Source organism: Panthera tigris, chromosome A2 (genome assembly GCF_018350195.1).
Source record: "Panthera tigris isolate Pti1 chromosome A2, P.tigris_Pti1_mat1.1, whole genome shotgun sequence".
NCBI classification, from domain to species: Eukaryota; Metazoa; Chordata; class Mammalia; order Carnivora; family Felidae; genus Panthera; species Panthera tigris.
In genome coordinates this window covers 5,629,688-5,653,060 of record NC_056661.1, presented here as the reverse complement: position 1 = coordinate 5,653,060, position 23,373 = coordinate 5,629,688, and the positions used below count along the sequence as shown (strand labels likewise).

Here is a 23,373-nt window from a genome sequence, read left to right as displayed (position 1 = left end):
AATAAAACGCTTCCAGTGCCCGGCTTCTATCATGGGTCCTGTCCTCGCACCTGGATGTCCCTGTAAAGGCACGGACTCCGCGGTGAGGCGGGGGATCAGATAGGGCGAGAATTCAGGAAGGGATAGGTTAAGTGTGTGAACCTGAGCTCACAATTGAAAGCCAGGTCACCTGTGCCTACTGGGAGGTCACTCCCGCTGAGCTGACTCTGGGAACCACAGAGATGGCCACCAAGATCACTTAGGCCAGACGCGTGTGCTCACTCACGGCCACCACGCTTCATTCGCTTCATTCGGTCTTCATAGCCCAGCTCCTCCAGAGATGGGGGGTTTTTCTTCCGGAACAAGATTCGCAAAGGCAGCCCTTGGGCTATCTCTGGTCATGCTCACCCAGAAGGCACAGAAAATACAAACCGTCTGCCGGCTTCCTATCCAATCAGCTGCTGTGTTGTCTTGAAAATAAATATTTTATCTACAGCTCTGCCTTCAGAAGAAGCAACATGTTGGACTGCCAGCAGAACCTCAGCGTTGACAGGGGTGCAAGCATTTACCCCGCCCCCGTTTCCCATGAAGCAACACTAAAGCATCCAGATTTTCCTACAAGGGGCTCTGCGGGTTGTTGGCATGATTCAGTATGAGAAAATGTTGAAGGTTTTAGCTGCTTTTGGAGCATGTAACATATGTTGGGGTTTTTTGTTGTCGTTGTTTCAAAACCTCCCAGATTCCCCAGAGTTGAGGCTTGGCTTCCTGGCGAGAGGGCTCCGGGGTGCAGGGAGAACAGCTGAAGAAGCCATCCATTTGTAGCAGCTGGGCACAGACTCCTGTCAGGTTCAAGCCAGAGTTCAGTGAGCCTGAGCGAGTTCCTGGTCCTTCCGTTCCTATTTTTCTGTCCAGGGAGTATGGCAACAGCGATGACCTCACAGGATAGCTCCAGGAAGGAGCTGAGATCAGATAGCATTTACGACAGCACCTAGCAGGCAGGAAGGTGAGGTGTCAGGCTTCTTTCCCACCCCCACTCCCTTGCCAAACTTCAAGTCTGTGTCCTAAAAGCCTGCCTCTGTGGAAGCCCTCAGGGCTGCCTACCCAGTGGCCTCGGGACACACTGCCCAGCCTTCCTCTCCTTCCTGATCTTCTTCCTGAATCAGACTCCCCCTTTGCTCCAGTTAGAATCCCACCTCCTCTAGAAAGCCTTCCCTGGCTTCAGCCACAGTTTTCTTCCCTCGAGCATTTATCATTTGTGTCGTCCACGCTGGGGCTCCCTACATACCTCCTGTCTGGGACGGTTCCCCTTCCCTGCCTTGCTCTATGCTTCCAGAGAACACGGCATTCTCAACAACCCGATCTTACCCTACGGAAGGGTTGTGGGGTTCTTCCACAGGGCAGCCGGACTTGGGCTACTTCTTTTCTGGCTTCCACACAACTGCTCATTCCTCTTAGGACCAACCCCCCCTTCTTCCCCTAGGCTGACTCCACCTTCCTCCCCAGGGCCTGTGCAGAAAGGGTTTCTGGCTCGGGGAGGCCTCTCCTCGCCTGCCCCCAGTCAAGCCTTCCTGTGAGTTGCCCAGCTGTTCTCTGCCACCCCAGGAGTTCAAGGCGGTCAAGGTCAGAAGGGGGCATGTGGTGGGAGGGTACTGGCCCGTGGCCCCAGAAGCAACTGCTGCGGGAGCTCTTGACGTACTTAATGGCGAGTTTGTGCTCGGTCTCGCTGTCCCTCAGTCGGTGCCCCCCAAACACCCAGAGGCCCTGGAACCCACCCCACTGCTATGTTAGCCAGGCCTTCAGGGAAGGGATGGTGACAACTCTAGATGCCCTGCCCCTGGACCCCGTGTCATCTGACCTGTGCCCGGCCACGGCGTGTTACCCCGAAGCTCAAGAACCACCATCCCGCCCCCGCTCCTGGAGTGCTGACAGAGTTCAGAGATTCAGCACCAGCTTCACCGGGAAATCCACGGAAGGCGTGTGTAGCTTCGAAAGTAAAAACAGAAGTGACACCGGAGAGCAGGGTGTATTTGTCATAAATTAGGTCCCGGTCTCCCCGGAGGGAATACAAGGAGGGGAAGCCCTCAGGTGGCTCTGAGGGCCGGGCCAGGTGCCCCAGGGTGCAGTCACAGGTAAGGCTGGTCCTTGGACAGCTCCCACCTCTTTATGGGAGGAGCCGGCGACACGGCCTTCTTCTCAGTGACAGCGGCAGCTGAGCTGGAGAGGAAAACGGATTTGGGTTAGGGTCGGGTCTCCACAGAGCAGCGCGCATGGATTTGGGGTAGCTCACACCTGCGCCCAGCAGGAACATGCCTGCCGAGACTGTGGGTCTGAGGCCAGAGTGAGGGTGCTCCAGAGGCCCAAACTCCTTCACTGGGGTCCCCCAAAAGGTCAGCCAACCCTTGCTGGGAACTGGCCAGCCCCCTTCCTGCCCAAGCCCCGTGTGAGCCCCCCGTCGGCCTGCCCTGGCTCCTGAGCTCAAAGCCAGCCCTGAATAGCTGGGCTCCTTCCCCAGCACCCCTTCCCACATGCGGCCCCAGGGTGGACGAGCACCCCATTCCGGTTGCCCCCAAACAGGACACTGGTAAAGGGTCAGGCGATCAGGTGCCGCGTGCCCACTGCTCTTTCCTCCCTCAGGCACTGCACGCTTGCTCCACGGTAGGCACTGCACATGCCCCAGCACAGCGCTAAGACCAGGCCCTGGCCGCAGTCCAATGGGGCTGAGGGTCAAGTGCGATTAAAAAATACCCCATCCAGGGGCACCCAGGTGGCTCAGTCAGTTGAGCATCCGAATGCAGCTCAGGTCATGATCTCACGGTCCGTGAGTTCGAGACCCGCTTGGGCTCTGTGCTGACGGCTTGGAGCCTGGAGCCTCCTTCGGAGTCTGTGTTTCCCTCTCTCTCTCTGCCCCCCCCCACACACACACACTGTGTCTCTCTCTCCTTCAAAAATAAATAAACATTAAAAAAAAAAATTATTTTAAAAATACCCCGTCTGCCCCAGAGTGAGCCCTAAGGAGACACTGTGGCAACAACTCCAAGGCAAGTGCCTCCCGACCCAAGCCCCTGGTGCCTAGGACTGGGAGGCTTGCACACACGGCGAGCAAAAAGGGAGAGGAGGCAGGCAGGCAGGCAGGCTCTCGTGGATGAGCCTCCCAGGAGCAGGGATTCCAGGGCCGCCCAGCCTCCCAGGAACCTGAAGGAAGTAGAAGAGGAAGAATCAGCCTCCCTAGGAGATGCAGGCATCCCAGGGGCAGGTGAGGAGGTATGGGGGGAATAGGGTGGTTTGCCACAGTCTGGTGTGGGACTCCGGTGAGTCAGAAGATAATAAGGGCCACGACCCAGGCCATTCACTGAGTTCTAACTATACAGCAGGCCCGTCCTGGCCTCATCACCTTCCAGACCTTGTCATACTGCAAGCCCACCATCCCCATTTTACAGATGAAGAAAATGAGGCTCAAGAAGGCATGAAGGGTTGGCTTCAGACCACACGGTGAATTGGCTGTAGAGACCAGACAGCACTTAGGGTCTGGGCAAACTGCTTTGAAATCCTGCTTCTGCTACCCACTGGCTGTGTGACTCAGGCAGGTCAACTGGCCTCTCTGTGCCTCAATTTCCTCTTCTGCAACAGGGCCGTCACCGCCTAACTTGTGATTAGTAGGCAGGCAGGGCATTGACTCCATCCTAAAACCTTACAAATGTTAATTATGGAAATTAATCCTCATAATAACTCTGCTACAAATTGAATGTTTTGTTTCTCCCAAATTCATATATTGAAATCCCCGCCTTCGGTGTGATGGCCTTTGGAGGTAGAGCACTTGAGAGGTGACTAGGTCATAAGGGAGGAGCTCTCATGAATGGAGTTAGTACCCTTGTAAGAGACCCTAGACACCCATTACCCCTTCGACCATGTGAGGACATACCAAGAAAATGCCATCTATGAGCCAGGAAGATACCCTCACCAGACATGGAACCTGCCAGCACCTTGATCTCGGACTTCCCAGCCTCCAGAACTATGAGAAACAGAAGTTTCTGTTGTTTATAAGCCACCCCACTCTATGATATTGTCATAGCCACCCGAATGGACTAAAATAAATTCCCTACAGTAGATATTATGGCCCCATTTATTTAAGAGAAGGCGCCTGAGGCCAGGGACAAAACTGAGTTTTAAGGGGCCTGAAATTTACATAATTCTTTAAGAAGAGTATGAAGAAAATATGGTGTGTGTGCATATATACATATACATACACACACACGCATATACACAGAATGGAATACCATTCAGCCATAAAAATGAATGTCTCCATTTGCAACAATATGGATGGACTCTGAGAGTACTCTGCTAAGTGAAATATGTCAGAGAAAGACAAGTACTATAGGATGTCACTTATGTGCGGAATCTAAAAACGAAACAAAAAAAATGAAAAAAGATACAGATAAAAAGAACATATTGGTGGTCACCAGAGGCAGCAGGCAGGTGGGGGGCGGGGATGAAATGCGTAAAGCGGGGGCACCTGGGTGGCTCAGTGGGTTGAGCGTCCGACTTCAGCTCAGGTTATGATCTCACAGTTCATGGGTTTGAGCCCCACATCGGGCTCTGTGCTGACAGCTCAGAGCCTGGAGCCTGTTTCAGATTCTGTGTCTCCCTCTCTCTCTGCCCCTAACCCCCTCGCGTCCTGTCTCTGTCTCTCTCAAAAATAAATAAACATTAAAAAAAAAATTTTTTTTTAATAAAAAAAGAAATGCGTAAAGGGGGTTCAAAAGGTACAAACTTCCCATTATAAAGTAAGTCCTGGGGATGTGATGGACCGCATGGTGACTTTAGTTAATAACACTAGATTGCATATTTGAAAGCCGCTAAGAGTGGCTCTTAAAGGTTCTCATCACAAGAAAAAAAACGTGTAACTACGTGAGGTGACGGATGGTAACCAGACCTACTGTGGCGCTCATTTCAAATGTACACAAGTATCAGATCTTCGTGTTGTACCCCTGCACGCAGATTTCAATTATGCCTCAGTTGTAACAAAATACAAAATTACAAAAATAATATAATGTTATATGCCAATTACGCCTCAATTAAAAAAAAAATACACAGTTACAAAAACGTATCTGGGCTTCTCCCAGAGCAACTGAAGGGACCCTGAAGCTTCATGTGCTTTGCAGGAATCGCACCCCTGGCTGAGGCCCTACCCCCTTCCCTGGGCTGGGGTGGGTGGGATTCGAAGAGCTCTCCGTGAAAAGCCCCCGCAGCACAGTTCCTGACACGCTTCACGCTCCATACGTGGGCATCTTGAACAGCACAAGCAAGAGGAAGAACTGGTTTCAGGAAGGCGGTGAGGTCCTCACCTCTCTGCAGGCTTGCCCGACGCCAGTACCTTCTGCGAGGACATGACGACTGATGGTGGCACCGCTTCCCGGCGGCCATCGCGAGTGCAGTAGTAGTTGCTGGAGAGCTTGTGGCTGGGGCCCACGGGGAGCTGGGGAGGAGGCTGAGTTCTGAGGGAAAAGAACATGAGCACTGAAGCTAGCAGAAAGTCACTCTTATGGCCCGGTGAGGCTGGCATGGGCCTCAGTCACCGGGCCACAGGCCAGGGGATCCCCCTGGCACACTGTCGTGGATGTATGGCTAAGGAGGACCCAAGGCCCTAAGGCAGGTAGCAACCTCTGCTATGGATGGGAAGGTGCTAGAAGGCAAGGCCGGGTATGCCCCAAATGTGACCGATACAGAGGACATTTTCTGAAGCTTCCCAGGGAAGGGGGTGGCCCAGACTGGACACCCAGACCTCTTCCCACCCCACCATGGCCCGAAGTTTGCATCTGGCCTCTCTTCTGCCTGCCGGTGCTCAGGAAACGAAGGGGTCAGAGTCTGAGCTTCTGCCCACCTCGTGTCCAGTGGTCCTAGTGTACAAATGCTTGGGCAATAGCCCCAGACGTAGCTTCTTCTGAAGGTCTTTGTCCCAAAAGCCAGACTACAGAACTCTTGGGTTTCCAGTCATCTAAGGAACTCTCTGGAAAACCCTGCTGGGATCAAGGCTTATTACTCAAAGAGCACCTTGTCCTCTGAGGTCTCCGAATTTCCTGCCACCTCCTGGTAGCCACAGCTACAGCCAAAGCTGGAGTGGGGGGGGATGGGGGGGACGGTGGGTGAGTGAATAGAGCTCTGTCCTGGGCTGGGCTAAAACCTGGGGTGAATTTACAAAGAAGCCACATGCCTGAAAAGGAAATGCTAACCTCAAAACAAAAAAGAAGCTTCCCTGGAAAATGCAGCAGAGGAGAAAGGCAGAAAAGATAGGAGAAATCATAAAATCATGGAGTTTTAAAATAACTTGTTTGGGGGGCGCCTGGGTGGCGCAGTCGGTTAAGCGTCGGACTTCAGCCAGGTCACGATCTCGCGGTCCGTGAGTTCGAGCCCCGCGTCAGGCTCTGGGCTGATGGCTCGGAGCCTGGAGCCTGTTTCCGATTCTGTGTCTCCCTCTCTCTCTGCCCCTCCCCCGTTCATGCTCTGTCTCTCTCTGTCCCAAAAATAAATAAAAAACGTTGAAAAAAAATAAAAATAAAAAAAATAAAATAAAATAACTTGTTTGGTGTTTTGCCAGGACTTAAGTTTTTCTTTTTTTTAAACCTTTTTTTTAGGTTTACTTATTTATCTTGAGAGAGAGAGAGAGAGAGAGAGAGAGAGAAGGAGAAAGCGAACAAGCAGGGGAGGGGCAGAGGGAAGGAGAGAGAGAATCCCAAGCAGGCTCCACGCTGTCAGTGCAGAGCCTGACTCGGGGCCTGATCTCATGAAGAGTGACATCATGACCTGAGCCAAAATCAAGAGTCACTTAATGGACTGAGCCACATGGGTGCCCCAGGACTTAAAATTTTCTTTCTTTTTTCTTTCTTTTTTTTTTTTACATTTATTTATTTGTGAGAGACAGAGAGAGAGACAGAACACAAGTGGGGGAGGGGCAGAGACACAGAATCCGAAGCAGGATCCAGGCTCTAAGCTGTCAGCACAGAGCCCAATGCGGGGCTCGAACCCACAAACCACGAGATCATGACCCGAGCTGAAGTCAGACACTCAACCAACTGAGCCACCCAGGTGCCCCAGGACTTAAGACTTTCTTAAAACAAGTGATAACCATTGTGTAAAAAAAATGAGAGGCTCACGGTCCGTGAGTTCGAGCCCCGCGTCAGGCTCTGGGCTGATGGCTCGGAGCCTGGAGCCTGCTTCCGATTCTGTGTCTCCCTCTCTCTCTGCCCCTCCCCAGTTCATGCTCTGTCTCTCTCTGTCCCAAAAATAAATAAACGTTAAAAAAAAAAAAAATTAAAAAAAAAAAAATGAGAGGGCACCTGCCTAGGTTTCTCTCCCTCTCTCTGTCCCTCCACTGCTCATGCGCACATACTCTCTCTGTCAAAAGAGTAAAAATTGAAATTTTTTTTAATGAGAAATAAAAATAAAAAGGAAGTTTACAAATTTAATATTAAAAGCTACATCCTGGGGCGGCTGTCTGTCTGCTGGTAGAGCATAGGGCATGTGACTCTTGATCTCGGGGTTGTGAGTTCGAGCCCCATTTTGGGTGTAGAGATTACTTTAAAAAAAAAAAAAAAAAAAAAAAAAGCAATATCCTGTGTGGCAGTTAGAATTTGCTTCACCCCTGGAGTCCAGACGGCCCCTGGTGGATGTGGCTGGCCATCACTTTCCACCACCTAGCAGAAAGGTAAGAACCAGGGCCCAATGGAAAGACCCACATACATCACTAGGAGGCGCCATTATCCTCAAGAAGTTGGAAATTTTTTAAAACCTTTTCCTCAACTGGCACCAACGACCCTAGATAGAGCAGCAACTCGAAACTTCTGATATTTGGAATCAGTTACAACATGCAGGCATCCACATGAACTTGGTTATTCTAATGCTATTTTTTTTTCCTTTTGTGCTAATCCTCACTGGCTGCCTTACCTTTGCCAGCTCCCCTGACTTCCTATATACTGCTCTCTCTTCCTTTCCTCACTGTGTTCCAGCCACCCTGGCCTCCTTCCTCCTTCTGGCTTTGTCCAGCCTCAACAGGCTTGGCGCATACTGTTCCCTCTGTCAGAATGTTCTTTCTTTTCTTTTCTTTTTTAATTTTTTTTTTTTAACATTTATTTATTTTTGAGACAGAGAGAGACAGAGCATGAACGGGGGAGGGGCAGAGAGAGAGGGAGACACAGAATCGGAAGCAGGCTCCAGGCTCTGAGCCATCAGTCCAGAGCCTGATGCGGGGCTCGAACTCACGGACCACGAGATCGTGACCTGAGCCGAAGTCGGACGCTCAACCGACCGAGCTACCCAGGCGCCCCCAGAATGTTCTTTCAATAATTACCCTTTGGCTCCTTCTCCTTCAGGTAGCTCACACGTCAATCCCAGAAAAAAGACCTTTCCTGACCACCTGACATGAGATTGCCACCCTCCAGCTTATTCTAATTCATTTTGTCATTCATTCATTCATTCATTCAGAGCATTCCAAAATGTTTTTTACCTGTTGCGTTTGTTTCCCTACCACCTTTTTCTCTTCCTAGAACTTGAGCTCCACAAAAGGAACGAGAATAGTAACTGTTCTTGTTGGTGCTGTTATCTCTGAGAGCGCATCAGGGGCTTGTAAATATCAAGTAATTTTTGGACATAAATGAGTTTGGAATCAAGACACTTCTGGGTTCAAATCTCAGCTGTCATTTTCAAGCTTCTAAGTGACTTTAAGCAAATGACATATCCTCTCTGAGCCTCAAATCTTTTCATTTATAGTTTGGGGGTGATAACACTAACTGGCAGGGCCACACGAAAGACTGCACAGCTACACGATCCACTCTGAATTCACGCCCAACCCGACTGTTCCACGAGCAGCCCGCTCGGAGTACAGGTAAGTTAAAATCAAACCTCTGCCTCCACGGACTGCCAGGGACCGGAGGCAGGATTCCGGCCCAGCACTCCAGGGGTCTAAAGGAATACGGATTTTGTTCTTGACGTGAGAATAACAGGACAGAGCCGGTGTATGGGCAGCGAGCGGGGCTTGCTCACCGCTTGGAGATCTCCTGGTAGCGCAGCTGCAACTTCGCCTGCAAGTCTTGCTGTGGGAGGAGAGGAAGGTCAGCTTGCAGGGCACCTCAGGAAAGGAGAGGGCGAGGGAGCAGGGGCATCCCAGGGATGGAGAAGGGAACGTCGGAGATGAACAGTTTGGTACAGGGGTATGAGTCCTGGAGGAGATAAGGAGAGCTAAGGCCTGGGCCACAAGATACAGGGCTAAGAAGGTCTGGGATTAGGCAGACCTCAGGCCTGAATGGGTCGAGGGCTGGGGTGGAGGTGGGTGTGTCGGCCGAAGGAGTTGGGGGCTCCGCGCTGAGACACTGGTTCTAGTCTAGGAGAATCTCAGCACTAACAGCGTCAGGCCCAAGGGTGCAGGGGGAAGGGGACTAGCGGGAGCGGGTCCGAGGAGCACTGAACCCACAGCCCCCCGCCCCGCCCCACTCGGCCCTTCTCGCCCCGCGCACCCCGGACGCCCAGTTCCGCAGCCGCTGGATGAAGCGAGTAGCGGACGCCATCTTCCGTCTGCGCTGAAGGGCGCCGGTGACGTCTCTACCGTGGGGGCTGCTGGGAAAACCCTCCGGGTCTCGCGAGGGCTGGAGTGGGCGGGGCTACTATGTAGTATAAAGGCTCTTCTCGGAGCACGTGACCCCTCTCCGCCCGACCGCCGCCGCGCCGCCATCATGGACACGAGCCGTGTGCAGCCCATCAAACTGGCCAGGGTGAGGTGGGGGTCCTGATTTGGGGGCCCGGGGGAAGAAAGATGGGACAGGGGGAAGGGCTAGCCAGGTCTGATCCCAGTTTCTTTCCGCCAGGTCACCAAGGTGCTGGGCAGGACCGGCTCGCAGGGACAGTGCACGCAGGTGAGCGAGCGCGGGTGGGGGCGCCCCGGGCTGAGCCCTGATGATTGCCATGCCGGCTGGACTCTGAGACCAGAAGTCCCTTGTATCCCAGGGGCTCCCGGAGCGTCCGAGCCTTCACTAGGGCCTTGCCCACCACGTCTGAGCTCCGTCAACCTCATTCGCCGGGTTCCGACGTTCCTCTTTCTTGGGCCGTTTCAGCGAGCTCTTTGTGGCTCCGTGCCCTTCTGAGTGTGCTCCCCGCCCCGAGCAGGACCTGAGCTACAGCTGTCCCTACTGGTGGCTGTTTTTGTCTCTCGAGAACTTTGTTCTCCACATCTTGACTTTCTTCGGCTTCTGTCCTGGCTCAGCTCTGCCTGCCAGACGCAGTTCCCTAGTCCTCTAAGTGTCTCCGGGTTGGCCCCAACACGCCCTCTGTATTGAAGTCTGCTGCCTACCACGCGGTGCCTATCCCTGACTTGTCCTAACTCCGCGTCCCTCTGGTGGGCCCGTAGGTGCGCGTGGAGTTCATGGACGACACGAGCCGCTCCATCATCCGCAACGTGAAAGGCCCTGTGCGTGAGGGCGACGTGCTCACCCTCTTGGAGTCAGAGCGAGAAGCTCGGAGGTTGCGCTGAACTTGTGGCTGGTGAGTGCAGCACTGGGATGGGAAGCAGCAAACCCGTTAGACCGTTGTTGGTAGCAGGAAGGCTTCAAATCCACGGGTGAGGGTCTCAGGGTGGGGGGGTGTACAATGATCTACTGAGATTTGCAAGGCCGGGGAGGGGGGCAGGGATTTTATCAGTTGCTGGGTACCCCATCAGTATCTAATGTTTGGGTCTGTTTACAGGGTCCAGGCTGTCTGGGTCGACCACTTGTCTCACGGGGATGGATCTGCGATTGTTAATAAAGCGTTTATGTTGTACGTAAATTTGGGTTCTCGTTTGGGCTGTCACTGGACTTCTAAAACTCTCCAGTGGGGGCCTCTCCCTGCCTTTGTTCTCTGAAGACTTGGGGTGTGGGAGCTATGTGCTTGTGTCCCCAAAACAAGACACAAGCTGAGTTAGTAATGTTTTATTCTGTGAGTGGGTGGACTCGGGGGCCTTGTCACTTTTCATTCAGCCCGTCTCATCCTGCTGGTCCAAGGTGAGCCCCTCCGGAACACTGACCATCCAAGCCTTTCTTTTGGCCCAGGGCTAGCATCTGGATAGCAAACCCTGGCCCCTGCTGTGCCCCCACGGACTGGGGTGAAGAAAGGAAAGATCCCCCCTGCACCCAGTCCAGGTCCAGGGTGCCAGGCCGTTCATTGTGGCTGAGGGTCTTCTCTGTGGTCACTGCATTCTCCTTCACCAGGCACAGCCGCGGGGGCGTCAAGGGGTGACTGGTGAGAGATGGGGGAAGGGGTCCTGTCAGTCTCCTGTGGGCAGGATGCTTCGTCATACACAGGGATGCTTAACCTGATGGAGGTCTTGCCCCTCCACACTGTGATCATGCATAAGGAGGAACCCCACCCTTCACAGTGGAGCCAGGTTGTCTGGTTTTGAATTCGCCTCTGCCCTATCTGACCAGGAAGAGGGGCTTGATCTCCGTACCTCCTTACCCACAGCTCCAGTAGAGGGGCAGGCAGCTGATTGCATGAGTTTAATTAAGGACTAAGAAGAGCTTGCCACTTGCCTTTGAAAAAGAATAAGCTTTTCCACTTGGAGGCAAACTGAGCGTTCTACTTCCAGCTTGGCCCTCCCTCCCTGCCGCTGGGCTGCTGGCAAACTCTGGCTTGCAGGGAGCCCGCACCCCCTTCCTCTCCCTGCCTAATGCTAAAGGATCCCTTATTCCTTGGGGACAGCGACAGGAGTCCGCTGACAAAGGAAGGTCTGAGCTAGTTCTGACCACTCTAGCCTGGCCCTAGGTCACTTCCCCTCTGGAGGCCTCAGGCCATCACCCGATGACCTGTAAAGTGGAGGTGTGCCTCTCAGGTATTGGCAGGTTGAACATCAGACCCCAGCCACATGCATGAATCCAAACCCAGATTCTCCAATCCTGGCTGCTTCCCCAAGGGAGCAGGAATGGAGGCCTCCTCTCCGAGGCACACTCAGTACCATCTTGGGACCCAGCGTGTAGCTGGGAGGCTTTGTTTCTCAGGGCCAGGGGCCGCACTTACCGGGGAGTCTGGCTGCCTGGAGCTCAGGTGGGCATGCAGCAGGGCAGCTACCTCCTCCTGCTCAGCCTCCAGGGCAATGGCCAGGGCACTGGTGCCCTCCTGAGGAATGACCCGGGTAGTCAGGTCCCTGATCCAATGCACCGGTAGTCTGCCAGCCCCCCACCAGCCCCATGGTGGCTCACGTTGTCCAGGAGGGCCGGGTCGCAGCCCGGCTGGGCCAACAGCAAGCGGACGGTGTCCAGGCGCCCGTACTCACTGGCGCACATTAGTGCTGTGGCCCCGTCTGCATCCTGTGCGTTCACGTCTGCCCCACAGGCCAGCAGGGCCGCCACCATGTCCTGGCGGCCATGGCTGATAGCCAGCATAAGAGCTGTCTGTCCTGTCTGGGGGGTGGGGAAGAAGGGGACAGGCCTGGGGAGAGTTCTGGAGAAAAGGAGGTCAGAGACAAACCCCAAGTGGAAGTGACCCTCAGACCGGGAGCCAGGAAAGGCATGTCCACGTACCTGGCTGGCCTTGGCGTTAACATTGCCCATGTGAAAGAGCCTCTGAACCACAGCCGTGTCCTCTTCTCGCCCCACAGAGGTGAGCGCGGCCAGCATGAGGGCTGAGTAGCCTGCCCGATTCTGGCGGTCGACCTCGCAGACCCCTGGGAGAGGAGGGAGTCCATCAACGACGAAGCTGACGCCCTCAGCCCAGCCTGGTTTACTCTCCTCCCCTCAGGCCTGCCATCATGACTGGGTCCTGAATTTACTGTTCCCTTGGCCCCTGAGGCTCCCTCCCTCCCCTTCAGGGTTCTGCTCAAATCTCTGCTCGTTTCAGACTGGTTCTGGGATTTGGTTTGGTTTCCTGTTATATCCCCCCCAGTACCTAGAACACCTGGCACTTAGTAGGTGCTCAATAAACTTGATGTTCCTATTTTCACGGCTACCGCCCACCAACTCACCTTCATTGCCCCCTTAGAGAACTATGTCGACTGGCCCACCCTGGTGTCTGAATCCACTTGTTTGCATGCAGCAGATGAGGAGAAATTTGGCACAGTCACCCATTTAAGAGCCTCCCATATCTCCCCATTGCTTCTGGAATACAGGCCATCATCCACTATGGCTTCTGAGGCTATTCCCTAACTTCTCTTCCTTGTGGAATCCTTTTCTCCAAGCCTGTGTTAGACTGGCTTCTGTCCCCCCCCCCCCCCCGAAAAGATAGGAACTCCTACCTACCCTGTACCTGTGAATGTGACCTTAGTTAGAAATAGGGTCTTTGAGAATGTGATCAAGTTAAGATGGGTCCTTATGGTAGACCCTAATCCAGCATGACTGGTGTCCTTAGAAGAGAGAGACAAGCAGAAGACCATGTGATGACAAAGGAAGAGAAGAGATCATCACCCACAGGCTGCTAAAGATTGCAGGCAAGCAGCAGCAGCTGGGGGAAAAGGCCTGGGACAGATTTCTTGCTTTGAGCTCCTAAGATGGAACCAGGCCTGCCAACCTTGATTTTGGACTTCTGGCCTCCTGAACTACAAAAAAATGAATTTCCGTGTTTTTAAGCCAGCCACATTGAGCTGCTCTGTTGCAGCAGCCCAGGGAAAGAACACTGCTGCCTACCCTTCAGAGCTGAACACAAACGCTGGCTCTATTTCCTCTGGGATCACCCCATTCCCTTCCGGCCTCTCCTTCCCAGCACCTCTCTGGGGCGTGGTTACTAGAGTGGCTGTTTGATGTGGTTGTCTCCCACCTTTCAGAAGGTTCTATGAGGCCAGGACAGCTCGGGAAGAGGTGCACAGTAAGGGGTAAGAGGGGGTTCCCTAGTTATGGGGCGTACTGTGTAGGTGTTCACTGCTTCCACAAGCTTCTGTGACCCCAGTGGAGTGTGTGGGTGGGGAGGGGCTCATAGAAATAACCAGAGTGGGGTCTCTGGAGGCACCAGGGCACCCTCCCAATTTCCTCTACCCTCTCTATTCCCCTCCCACCTGAGGCCTTCCTAAGCTAAAGGATCCTAGTTCCTTCCTCCCCTAGTTATGTCTTATTGTGGTTTTTATCTAATAATGTCGTTTTTACTTGATAATCTTGAGTCTATCTCCACTCACCCTCTCTCCACAGCACACGCACTCACACCCATACATTCACAGGAGCTTGCTCATTGATTCAACCAACACCCGAGGGTCTACGGCGTGCCATGATGGAGAGGTAGGGTGAGGTGAAGGAGGGCCACGAGAGTTTGAAAGGGGACATAAAGGAGTAAATGACAGAAGATGAACAAGGAGACTGGGCGAGGGCAGTGAAATGAGGGAGCAATGGCCAATGGTCCTATGAGGGCCAAGGTTGTTAGGGCCAGCCACTGGGGCAACCAAAATGTTGGCGGGTGAGAGCTGAGAAGAGGGGTGCTGGGAGTGAGATTATGGATGGGGTGTAGTCTTCAGTGACATCAAGATCTCTGGGTGACCTTACAAGTATAAGGCTGACGTAGGGCAGAGGTCAAGGTGAAGGGAGAAGCGGGGTCAAGGAACCAAGAAGCCTGGAGGCAAGAGGAATATTCCATAAGGATGCTGAAACTGGTGTGGATTAGCCTGCAAAGGAGAGCTGGCCTGGGACGAAAATGCGAGAAATGTGACCTCCTAGGAGGGAGAAGCCAGAAGGGGTGGAGAGAGTAGCAGACTGACCAATAAGAGGCTGCAAGGTAGGGTTGAGGGAGAAACAGGGAAAGTTCTAAGTGGAGAGAAGTAGCAAAGATACACAGCCCTGTCCAGGCTCTGCATTCCAGGGAGGTGAGACAGCCCCTACACATGGAGGACACTGAGGACAGGGTCCTAGGGGAGGGAAGACCCAGGTTGACATGGGAGCAAGCAGACGGGGGCAGAGAGAATGGTGTGAAAGGTAGAAGGTATAGGGCAAGGTCTGGGGCATTGGGAGCTGGGGGCGGCGGTGATACAAGGAATAAAGAGGGTCCATGAAGCCTTGGGCTTCTTGTGACTGAGCTGTGCTTTCCTTGCCAGCTGCTGAAGCCCCCGTCCCCAGCCCCCTTTTAGGCAGGAGATGCCAGGGAATACTCTCAAATCATGTATCGTCCCCCCTCCTGAGCTCCAGCTCCCTGTGTAGCTCAGAGCAACTGTGCCCTTCCCCAGGTCACCAAGATCTTCAGGGATGGGACAGATCTGTGTTTGGGTGGGGTGGGAGAGGGGACAGTGGGACCTGCCTTAGCCTGCATTGAGAGTGAGAAGCCTCCAAAGGCAGGACCCAGCAGATACTGGGCCTGAAGGATGATGCCCAGGAGGGCTCTTGGTGGCCAGTTTGTGTGCTGCCCACTGTCCCCTCTGCTCTGAGTCCCATGGGGATAGCAGCTGTATGTGGGTGGCCCACCCCCCACCCCAGCACTGTACTGGTACCTAGTAGGCTCTCAATACAGGTCTTGTGGGCTCAGCAACAACCCAGAAGTGTATATCTCAGCTCCAGAGGGGGAAAGTTGGGGCAGGTAAGGAGCAAGCACGAGCAGGTGATAAAAATGTGTGAACCGGAGCCAATGCGAGACGTGGGGGTGGAGGAGGGCATAGTGGCCGGGCCTGGGTGGGTGCTCAGAGCCCTGACCTGAAGGCCTCCCCTCAAGTCTGGGGAGGCAGGTGGCTGGACAGAGGAGAGGGCCAGGGCTGGAGATTCAGGAACAGAAGGCATGGGGACCACTGACTGGCTGCCTGTGCGCCTGGCACTACGGTACCCGTGTCATCACAACTACCCGGGGAGGGCCCTGTGGCCTCCCGGTTTCCCTGATGGGGAGGCCGAGGCTGGTGAGACTAAGTGATTCCTCTAGATTTAGGTCTAATTCCAGAGCCCGTATCCTGGCACCCCACAGAGTGAAAGGCCACCCGTGCACAGCTCAGAGGATGCAGAGGTCTAAAGGCCCTTGGCAATCCGCCCAGGACACGGGGATCCTGTGCCCCAGGAGGAAGGCGCTGACCGGTGTCCAGCAGCAAGTTCGAGATGGCCAGGTTCCCATGGGACACGCTGTAGTGCAGGGCTGTGTTCCCGTTGCCATCCGCCAGGTTCACCACGTGGGCCAGCAGCTCCGGTCCCAGGCGCGCCACGGCGCCCAGCACCCCAGCCACGGGCTCCGCCTGAGAGCGCCGCTGGCTCGACACCCGAAACCACTCCTGGGCCACTAGGCGCGCCGCGCCCTGCCGGGACAGGAGGAAAGGCGTCAGAGACGGTCCAGGTCTTGTGGAGGTGGGGCGGGAATCCGGCCGGGCAGGAAGGGTCGCTGCTTGTCTGAGGGTGTCGGTGGCGCCACACCCCTTTGGAAGAGGGACTACGAGCCAGTGTGGGTCCCAGGCTCAAGGGGGCAGGGATCCTCCCCTCTGGGAAAAGAGCCTGTGGGAGAACCTAGAGTGGAGGAAGGCGGTGAGCGCCTGCCTTTGGGGGGTATGGGAGTGGGGTCAGAGCTTGGGGCGGGCCCTTAGGGGAAACGGAACACTTCAGCGCTGTCCCGGGACGGACAGGCCTTTGAGGAGCCTGGGATGGGGAGCAGGGGGGATCTCGGCGCGAAGGGGTGGAACCTGGGGTCCCCCAACTCCAGGAAACCCCACGCGCTCCCTAAGAGGGCGTCAGGGGAGGCCCCGATGGGGCCCACGACTCCCATCCATGAAGGGCTCTCGTGGGCACTCACGCCGTCGCGGGCGATTCCGCGCGGCCGGCTCAGCTGCCGGTGCAGCGCTGCGCACGCCTCCCTCAAACGCGGGCTCAGCTCGCACCTGTCAAGTAGAGAGAAGCGCTGGAGGGGTCTGGGTCGGGGGGTGGAGAGGCGCGGGGCACAGGAAAGGAAGCAGCCGTCCCCACTGCCCCCACTCCACGTGCCTAACGCCGCTCACCTCCCCTGCGCACCCGGCTGAGGTTCTGCCTCCGGCTCGGGCTCGGGGTCCGGGACTTCCCTGCCGCTGTCGTCCCCGGAGCCGGAGGAACTGCTCTTTGGAGGATCGGCAGCACCGTCCTCGCTGTCGCTGTCGTCGTCCTCGCTGGAAGAGCTCTCATACCTGGGGGCAGGGCGGGAGGCATCCGCTGAGCCTCCCCGGTGGGCTCATTCTGGGGTCCTGCGAGGTGGGAGTGGCTGTCTCCATTTTACATGTGAGGAAACGGAGGCCTTCCAAGACCACACTGCGAGTGAGGGGGCAGAGCCAGGATTCGAACCCCGGCCTACGTCCCTGCAGATGTGGCCATGGGGAGGGGAAAAGTGCTCACTCTCCGTTGAGGACCCCAACAAACTGCAGGCTCTTGGGTCCGGGGCTGGGTTGGGCGCCAGGTGTAGCATCTCTCCTCTTCATGATGGATTTGAGGGTGCCTGGCGGGGCCAGATGAGGGCACTGAGTCCCAGCCCAGAAGCCGTCAAGCCAGGGCTTAGCTAGGGGCTGGGACTCACCCGCGGGGGCCGCGACTCTGTCCCCATCCGCAGGTCCTGACGGGTTCTCCTGGGTCAGGGGAGGAGCCTCCGCGGGGATCTCGGTCTGTGTGGCCTTCGCGGCACAACCCCACGGGGTCTGGGTGGCTGCATCGCGCGGCTGGGGCCGGGCTGCCGCTGCCGCCTCTTCCTCCTCGGCAGCCTCGCGGGCCTCCTCCAGCTCGCGCAGCCGGGAGCGCAGGAGCTCGCTCACCCCGCGCTGGTGCTCCAGGCTGGCGCGCAGCAGCTCCAGCTCGCGCTCGGCGGCGGCGGGCAACCCCAGCAGCGCCTCGGTCACCCACGCGTCTGCCTCGAGGGTCTCGGGGGCCGCCTCCACGCCGGCCTCCCGGGTCTCCGGCACTGCCTGGGCCCTAGCGTCCTGGGTCTCCGGCACGGCCTGGGCGCCAGCCTCCCGCGTCTGCGGCGCCCCGTCGGGCGTCCCGGCCACCGCATCGGGGACCGCGAGCGTGCCCTCACTGCGCCTGGAAGCCGGCCCGTCGGGGCCATCGGCCCAGGGGCTAGCCTTGGCGCGAACACCGCGCTCGGAGGTGGCCAGGCGTTCGGTGAGCCGCCGCAGCTGAGCTAGCTTGTCGGGGCGCGCCTCGGCCTCCCCGTCCGGCTCCGGCTGCCCGCGCCCAGCCAGCAGCCGAGCCTTCTCGGCGCGCAGCGCGCGCACCTGCTCCTGCAGCTCCGGCAGCGCGCGCGCCTGTTCCTCGAGCTCGCGCAGGCGCCGCAGAGCCGCGGCCATCTGCTCGCGCACCAGCTGCAGTTGCGCGGGACCGGGAGACGCGAGGGCGGGGTTGGAGGCGGGGCTGCTGCGGCCGGACCCACGCGGGCTGCGCGGGACGGCGCGGGCGGGGCTGGGCGCGCGCTCGTGCGCCTGCGCGAGCTCCAGCCGCCGGCTCGTTTCCAGAAGCGTGTGCTCGACGCGCGGGTTCCGCACGGGCACGCGCGGCGACAGCGGCTGCAGCAGGAGCCCCGAGGGTGCGCCCGGGGAGAGCGCGCCCGATGCTCCCCCATCGTCACTAGCGAGGGACTCGCTGGACGTCCAGGCGCCTGGGCTGCGCGCGCCTGCGAGGCCAGCCCGGGGTGCTCTGGGGCGGCGCGCAGGCAGCGGGCCCGGGGCGCGGCGGGTGGCGGAGCCGCGCTCCAGCTCCTCCACGTACTTGAGGAAGTCCAGGTCGAGGTGGAAGCCATAGGGTGTCTCCACTGAGTAGGGCGAGCTCGGGCTGCGGGCGCCCGCGGTGGGGCCGGGGCCCAGGCGAGGGCCGCCCAGGTCTGCGGGCACGACGGGGTGTGGGGGGCGTCAGGCTGGGGGGAGGGGGACGACCCGGGACAGACTGGACAGATGCATCCCCCACCGCCCGCGACAGTCCACGGCTCCGCCTGCACCAGACCCTGCACACCTGCCACTGCGGACGCGCGTGCCCGAGGATCAAATGCCTATCTGCACCAAATAGTCATGCGATCCCACCCTTAGTGAGCACCTACTATGTGACAAGCATTATTCTAGGCGCTGAGGACACATCAGTGAACAAGACGGACAAACATCCCTGCTTTCTTGTAGTAAATAAACATCATTCCAATGGTGCTTGCATAGGGCAATAATAATAATAACAACAACAAGGTGAAATGGAGAATAACTGTGGGAGGCGTGACTTTGGCTCCAGTTATCAGGACAGGTTTCCTGCGGAAGGGACTTAAAAGTTGAGCCCTGAAATACGAGGAAGCAGCTGGGGACAGAAGGTTCCTAAAAGAAAACAGCCCAAGCAAAGGCCCTGGGATACAGCGAGCAGGGTGGGGTAACAGCAAGGCTGGGGTGAGGGTGTCCGGCACAGAGTTAAAAAAGGGAGAAGGAAAGGAGTAGGAGAGGTGGGTTGGGGCCCAATCGTGGGGGGCTTCCTGGGCCACCATGAGGAATTGGGATTATATGAGACATGCGATAGGGCACGCCACAGGCAAGTTTTAAGCAGGGCCATGACATTATCCAGTGGACGGTTAGCAAGGGCTCTCTGGCCACATACGGAGAGAACCACAGGGCTGTGTCTACATAGGGGCGTCAACTATCAGTCTGTCCACACACATGTATCCCACTTTGCACACTCACCAGGCAGGTTCTGATTCAGGGCAAACTTGGCCATGTTTTCTGGAGTAGCTGTCAGACACACCCTGAAAAATGTCCCCAGAAGGGGTGAGGATGGGGCCAGCCCCATCCCTCCGGCTGTACTTCTGGAGTCAGCCTCGATGCTAAGTTAGAGTAAATAGACCCAAGAGCTCCTCCCTCCCCCCGCCCCCGCCACCCCTCCCCCCAACACATATGTCCTGTCCTCTCTGCTCCCTCAAGAAGCCTTGAAACTTTGGGATGAATGAATGCGGGGATCCCCAGGTGCAGTCCTCAGCTGGCTGGACAGGAGGAGGCAAGCAGGGCATCAAAAGGAGAAGAGAGTGATGAGAAGACAAGAGGAGCTGGGAATGGGGGCAGGGGAGGGTCAGTCATTCCGACCTGCTGAGTTTCGTCAGTCCCCCAGGCAAAATTGGAAATGATGCTCGAAAGGATGTGGTGTGAACCTTCAGAAGGGGAAGGCGAGAGTTGGAAGCCCTTCATGGGCTCATTAAAAATTCATCTGGTCAGATTCTGTGTATGGAAAAAAAAAAAACAAACCCAACAGGACTGTTTGAATTCTTTTTTCCTTAGAGGAATGCAAACAAGATATAATTGCGCATCTGAGTGTTTACCAAGTTGCTTGTGAGACTCTTGTAGGAATGATGGAGAGCTGAGGTCTAGCTGCACCAAGGATGCAAATCAATGGGTATCTATCTCCCTAGGATGTCTCTAGGAGTGTCACAGGATTCTGCCCTTGGCTTGGGGGAGCTTGTAATGGAACCACAAGCACCCAGGTTGTCAGAGCTGTGGCTAGACATGGGGCTGGGGGGACTCTTCAGATAACATGATGGAGGCTTTAAAAAACTGAGGGAGGGGAGCCTGGGTGGCTCAGCCAGTTAAGCATCCGACTTTGGCTCAGGTCATGATCTCTCATGTTCGTGAATTCGAGCCCCGCGTAGGGCTCTGTGCTGATGGCTCAGAGCCTGGAGCCTGCTTTGGATTCTGTGTCTCCCCTTTCTCTCTGCCCCTTACCTGCTTGCACTCAGACTGTCTCTCTCTCTCTCCTCTCTCTCTCTCTCTCAAAAATAAATAAACATAAAAAAAATTTTTTAAAGAACCTGAGGGAGATTGGGGCACACCTAATGTGATAATTAACAAGGACAACCAGAAAGCACAAGGTTGGAAAGGAGGGGCTTATGAAGAGCCCACATGAAAAAACTTCGAGGGAGGGAAAGCAGCTCGGACTGAGTCTCTACTGTATACCTTGCCTGATTAAATGTAACCCTCATGCAGTCCTGCAAGGTAGGTGTCATCATTCACATTTTCCAGATGGGGAAACTAAGGCACAGGGCAACTAGATCAATCGCCTATGGGAAATGGCCCTAGACTGTGCTCCGCCCATCTCCTGGGGACCCCTTGCCGGTCCAGCCTCCACCACCAGATGCCTGCCTGGCATCTGTCCTCTCCCTGACACAGTGCGCAATGTGCCAACCCCCTGAGAACCTTTCCTATCACCCCTTCCAGCCTCTTGCATTCCTGACGCCCATCAGCCATGGAGTAGCCCCTGCTCCACTGCCAAGGGGACCCTGCCACTCCCTACCTCTGTCCAGCCTGGGTCCCTGAAACCTCCCTCACCCCACCCTAAGGCAGGTGGGGGGGGGGGCCTTCTGGTCCCAAAGCAGCTGCTTCCTGTCCCCTCACACTGGTTGAGAGGGGCGGGCCAGCGGGGGCAGCCGGTGATCACAGAGGACAGCCAGCGCCTCTCACAACTTGTTTTCAGGAAACTGTCAGGGAAGAGTTGTGTGGTGGAAAAAAACCTAGGCCAGAGCTCAGGGGTCCGGGCCTGCCTCGCACCGCTGGCAGTGTGACTCAGTGGGGTCAGCCTCCTCCTCCAGTGACCTGCTCACACCCAACTATGAGGCCCTGAGAACTCAAAAAACAGCTGTGGGCCATCCCTAAGACGCAAATCAGCAGTGCTCCAGGAACGGTGAATAAGAATAATAATAATAATAATAATACTTTTGCCATTCATGCTGGGCAGCTCTATTATATGCAATTCATGGGTATTAACTTAAAAAAAAAAAAAAAGTCCTAGCTAAACCCTCCGAGGTAGGTTTTCTTATCACTACCCTTTCCCCTGTTGTCCGTGTGGAGACGCTGAGACACAGGGATATGAAGTGACCCATCCAAGGGCACACACGAGGCAGGATTTTAACCCAGGCAATTTTGCCAGTGTTTCTGCATTGGCCACCCACTTGATGGCCTTCTAGAGACAGCCCTCCCCTCCAGGGCAGGCGCAGAGAGCCCGAGGGGGGGGGGTCATCCCTCCCAGCCTGCATCCCTGCCTATACCTGCGCCTTTCCCTGATGGGGAAGCAGGCCCACACTTGGGCGGCCCCAGGAGCCGCAGCCTGAGCAGAGTGGGGGCGCGGCGGCCCTGCCCTCTTCTCCGCTCCCTGCCCGAGTTGTCAGCTAGATCGGATCCTCTGCCTGAGACCCCCTCATTAGGCCGTCAGAGCCGACGCCACACGCCCCCACTCCCGCCCCAAGGACTATTTCGGGACTCCGGGTTGTGATCAGGGAACCTGAGCGGTGGGGACTCGGCGGGCAGTGTGGATCCCGGTCCTGGGGAGAGGACGTCTTCCCCGCTTGAGGCCGCGAATGGTGGCACCCCCTAATGTTGGGGCGGGACGCTCAGAGCCCCGAGGAGGGGTTGGAGGCTGATGATGGTGGGAGGGGGAGGTACTCGGGTACATCGCGCCCCCCCCCCCCAACACACACACATATACACACCCCACGACGGCCTCGTAGAGACAGAGCGGTTTCCTACAGGAAACCCCGCCGGGCGGTTCCATCCGCTACCCATTGTCTGCCGGCCCGGGGGCCGTCCGTTCCTCCCCCCAACACCGTTTCCGTATCACCCCCCGCCCCCCGCACACACACACACCCAGGTCCACCGTGAGGGGCTGAACCCGTGTCCCCAAGCTCTCCAGGAGCGACGCTGGGAAAGTCCCGGAGTCTGTTGGGGCGCTAGGTGGCGAACAAGCCCCCCACTGGGCTCCCGAAGGGCGGGAGGAGGGCGATCTCACGAAGCCAGAGCCCCCAGCTCTGCTCGCTGCCCACCTGGGGCTCCGGGTGTCGGGTGGGGTCCCAGCCAGAGGACACGCAGCCCGCCCCATCGCGGGGCGCTGAGCCCGCAGAGGGGCAGGAAGCTCAGTACCCCTTCCCGGTACGTCCCCTAGTGCCCCCCAGAACCCCCGCCGGTGGCCCCGAAAATTTGGTGCTTTACCTGAAGCAGCAGCCCCCGCCGCGCCCGCACCCGAACCCGCCCCCTCGGAGCTCGGGGACGGGTTATCAAGGCCTGGTCCCTAACTGATGGCCGCTCTAGCCAACCAGCGCCCGAGGCTCTCCGAGCTGTCCAATGGTGAGGCGGGGTGGGCGGTGCTGGTCCGGCCCGAGTGGGGGCGGGGCTGGGGGCGGGGCCTAAGTGACTGTCCCTGGGCCTGGGAGGCGGGGAGGAGTAAGTAGGGGGCGGGAAGGAGGGGACAACCAAGTCCCGCCCAGGGCAGGGCTAAGGAGTTTGGATTTGATCCACCGGGCACTAGGGAGCCATGGGAAGACAACGGGAGACTAACACAATGGGATTTGTGTGTTTGGAAGATCCTTTGGGCGGAAGCTAGAAGAACTGATGCTCATGTCCCAGTGTCTTGGAGAGGTACCAAGACCCTGGATCTTTCCTACCACAGGGTCTTTGCACAAGCTATTCCATCTTCCTGCACTGTTCTTCCCTATACACGTTCACATAGGCACCTTGTCCTATGTTGGAGGCTCGACCCGTGTGTT

At 56.6% G+C, this 23,373-nt stretch overlaps 3 protein-coding genes and 1 long non-coding RNA gene across 8 annotated transcripts; 2 read left to right on the top strand and 2 right to left on the bottom strand.

Moving 5' to 3' along the window:
• The first annotated feature begins 13 nt into the window (after positions 1-13).
• Positions 14-1,993, top strand: LOC122236561. The gene is made up of 2 exons (XR_006214613.1): positions 14-982; positions 1,483-1,993. It is a non-coding gene; the product is annotated as an uncharacterized LOC122236561 (long non-coding RNA).
• Positions 1,984-9,590, bottom strand: NDUFA7 (NADH:ubiquinone oxidoreductase subunit A7). 2 transcript variants are annotated; one of them, XM_042978005.1, is made up of 5 exons: positions 9,483-9,590; positions 9,013-9,062; positions 5,322-5,471; positions 3,899-3,988; positions 2,113-2,193 (listed from the first exon to the last, which is right to left on the bottom strand). In XM_042978005.1, exons 1-4 carry the CDS (start codon positions 9,531-9,533, stop codon positions 3,934-3,936), a joined length of 306 nt encoding a protein of 101 aa, XP_042833939.1. In that variant the 5' UTR covers positions 9,534-9,590; the 3' UTR covers positions 2,113-2,193; positions 3,899-3,933. The 2 variants fall into 2 exon arrangements, with proteins under 2 accessions (XP_007090724.1, XP_042833939.1); XM_007090662.3 differs by lacking the exon at positions 3,899-3,988 and having other exon boundaries at positions 1,984-2,193.
• A 38-nt stretch (positions 9,591-9,628) lies between these two features.
• On the top strand, positions 9,629-10,785 carry RPS28 (ribosomal protein S28). The gene is made up of 4 exons (XM_042978006.1): positions 9,629-9,737; positions 9,831-9,878; positions 10,370-10,503; positions 10,705-10,785. The coding sequence occupies exons 1-3, from the start codon at positions 9,699-9,701 to the stop codon at positions 10,490-10,492; spliced, it is 210 nt and encodes a 69-aa protein (XP_042833940.1). The 5' UTR covers positions 9,629-9,698; the 3' UTR covers positions 10,493-10,503; positions 10,705-10,785.
• A 128-nt stretch (positions 10,786-10,913) lies between these two features.
• Positions 10,914-22,892, bottom strand: KANK3 (KN motif and ankyrin repeat domains 3). Of its 4 annotated transcripts, XM_042978001.1 has the most exons (12): positions 22,820-22,855; positions 19,931-20,062; positions 19,535-19,596; positions 17,410-18,705; positions 17,232-17,331; positions 16,865-17,026; positions 16,663-16,747; positions 15,958-16,174; positions 12,516-12,658; positions 12,195-12,395; positions 12,013-12,111; positions 10,914-11,235 (listed from the first exon to the last, which is right to left on the bottom strand). In XM_042978001.1, the coding sequence occupies exons 3-12, from the start codon at positions 19,566-19,568 to the stop codon at positions 11,158-11,160; spliced, it is 2,415 nt and encodes an 804-aa protein (XP_042833935.1). In that variant the 5' UTR covers positions 19,569-19,596; positions 19,931-20,062; positions 22,820-22,855; the 3' UTR covers positions 10,914-11,157. The 4 variants fall into 4 exon arrangements, 3 of the variants coding, with proteins under 3 accessions (XP_042833935.1, XP_042833937.1, XP_042833936.1); XM_042978003.1 differs by lacking the exon at positions 19,931-20,062 and having other exon boundaries at positions 22,820-22,892; XM_042978002.1 differs by lacking the exon at positions 22,820-22,855 and having other exon boundaries at positions 19,931-20,446.
• Positions 22,893-23,373: the final 481 nt, after the last annotated feature.

Excerpts from the sequence above, each read along its gene's own strand:
- KANK3 (XM_042978003.1), bottom strand. The coding sequence starts at position 19,568 with ATGGCCAAGTTTGCCCTGAATCAGAACCTGCCTG. Across the intron at positions 12,396-12,515 it reads TTAACGCCAAGGCCAGCCAG|ACAGGACAGACAGCTCTTAT; the intron begins GTACGTGGACAT and ends CCCACCCCCCAG. Across the intron at positions 11,236-12,012 it reads CCAGGCAGCCAGACTCCCCG|TCACCCCTTGACGCCCCCGC; the intron begins GTAAGTGCGGCC and ends ATCTCTCACCAG.
- RPS28 (XM_042978006.1), top strand. The coding sequence starts at position 9,699 with ATGGACACGAGCCGTGTGCAGCCCATCAAACTGGCCAGG. Across the intron at positions 9,738-9,830 it reads AGCCCATCAAACTGGCCAGG|GTCACCAAGGTGCTGGGCAG; the intron begins GTGAGGTGGGGG and ends TCTTTCCGCCAG. Across the intron at positions 9,879-10,369 it reads CGCAGGGACAGTGCACGCAG|GTGCGCGTGGAGTTCATGGA; the intron begins GTGAGCGAGCGC and ends GTGGGCCCGTAG.
- NDUFA7 (XM_007090662.3), bottom strand. The coding sequence starts at position 9,533 with ATGGCGTCCGCTACTCGCTTCATCCAGCGGCTGCGGAACTGGGCGTCC. Across the intron at positions 9,063-9,482 it reads TGCGGAACTGGGCGTCCGGG|CAAGACTTGCAGGCGAAGTT; the intron begins GTGCGCGGGGCG and ends CTCCTCCCACAG. Across the intron at positions 5,472-9,012 it reads TACCAGGAGATCTCCAAGCG|AACTCAGCCTCCTCCCCAGC; the intron begins GTGAGCAAGCCC and ends CTTTTCCCTCAG.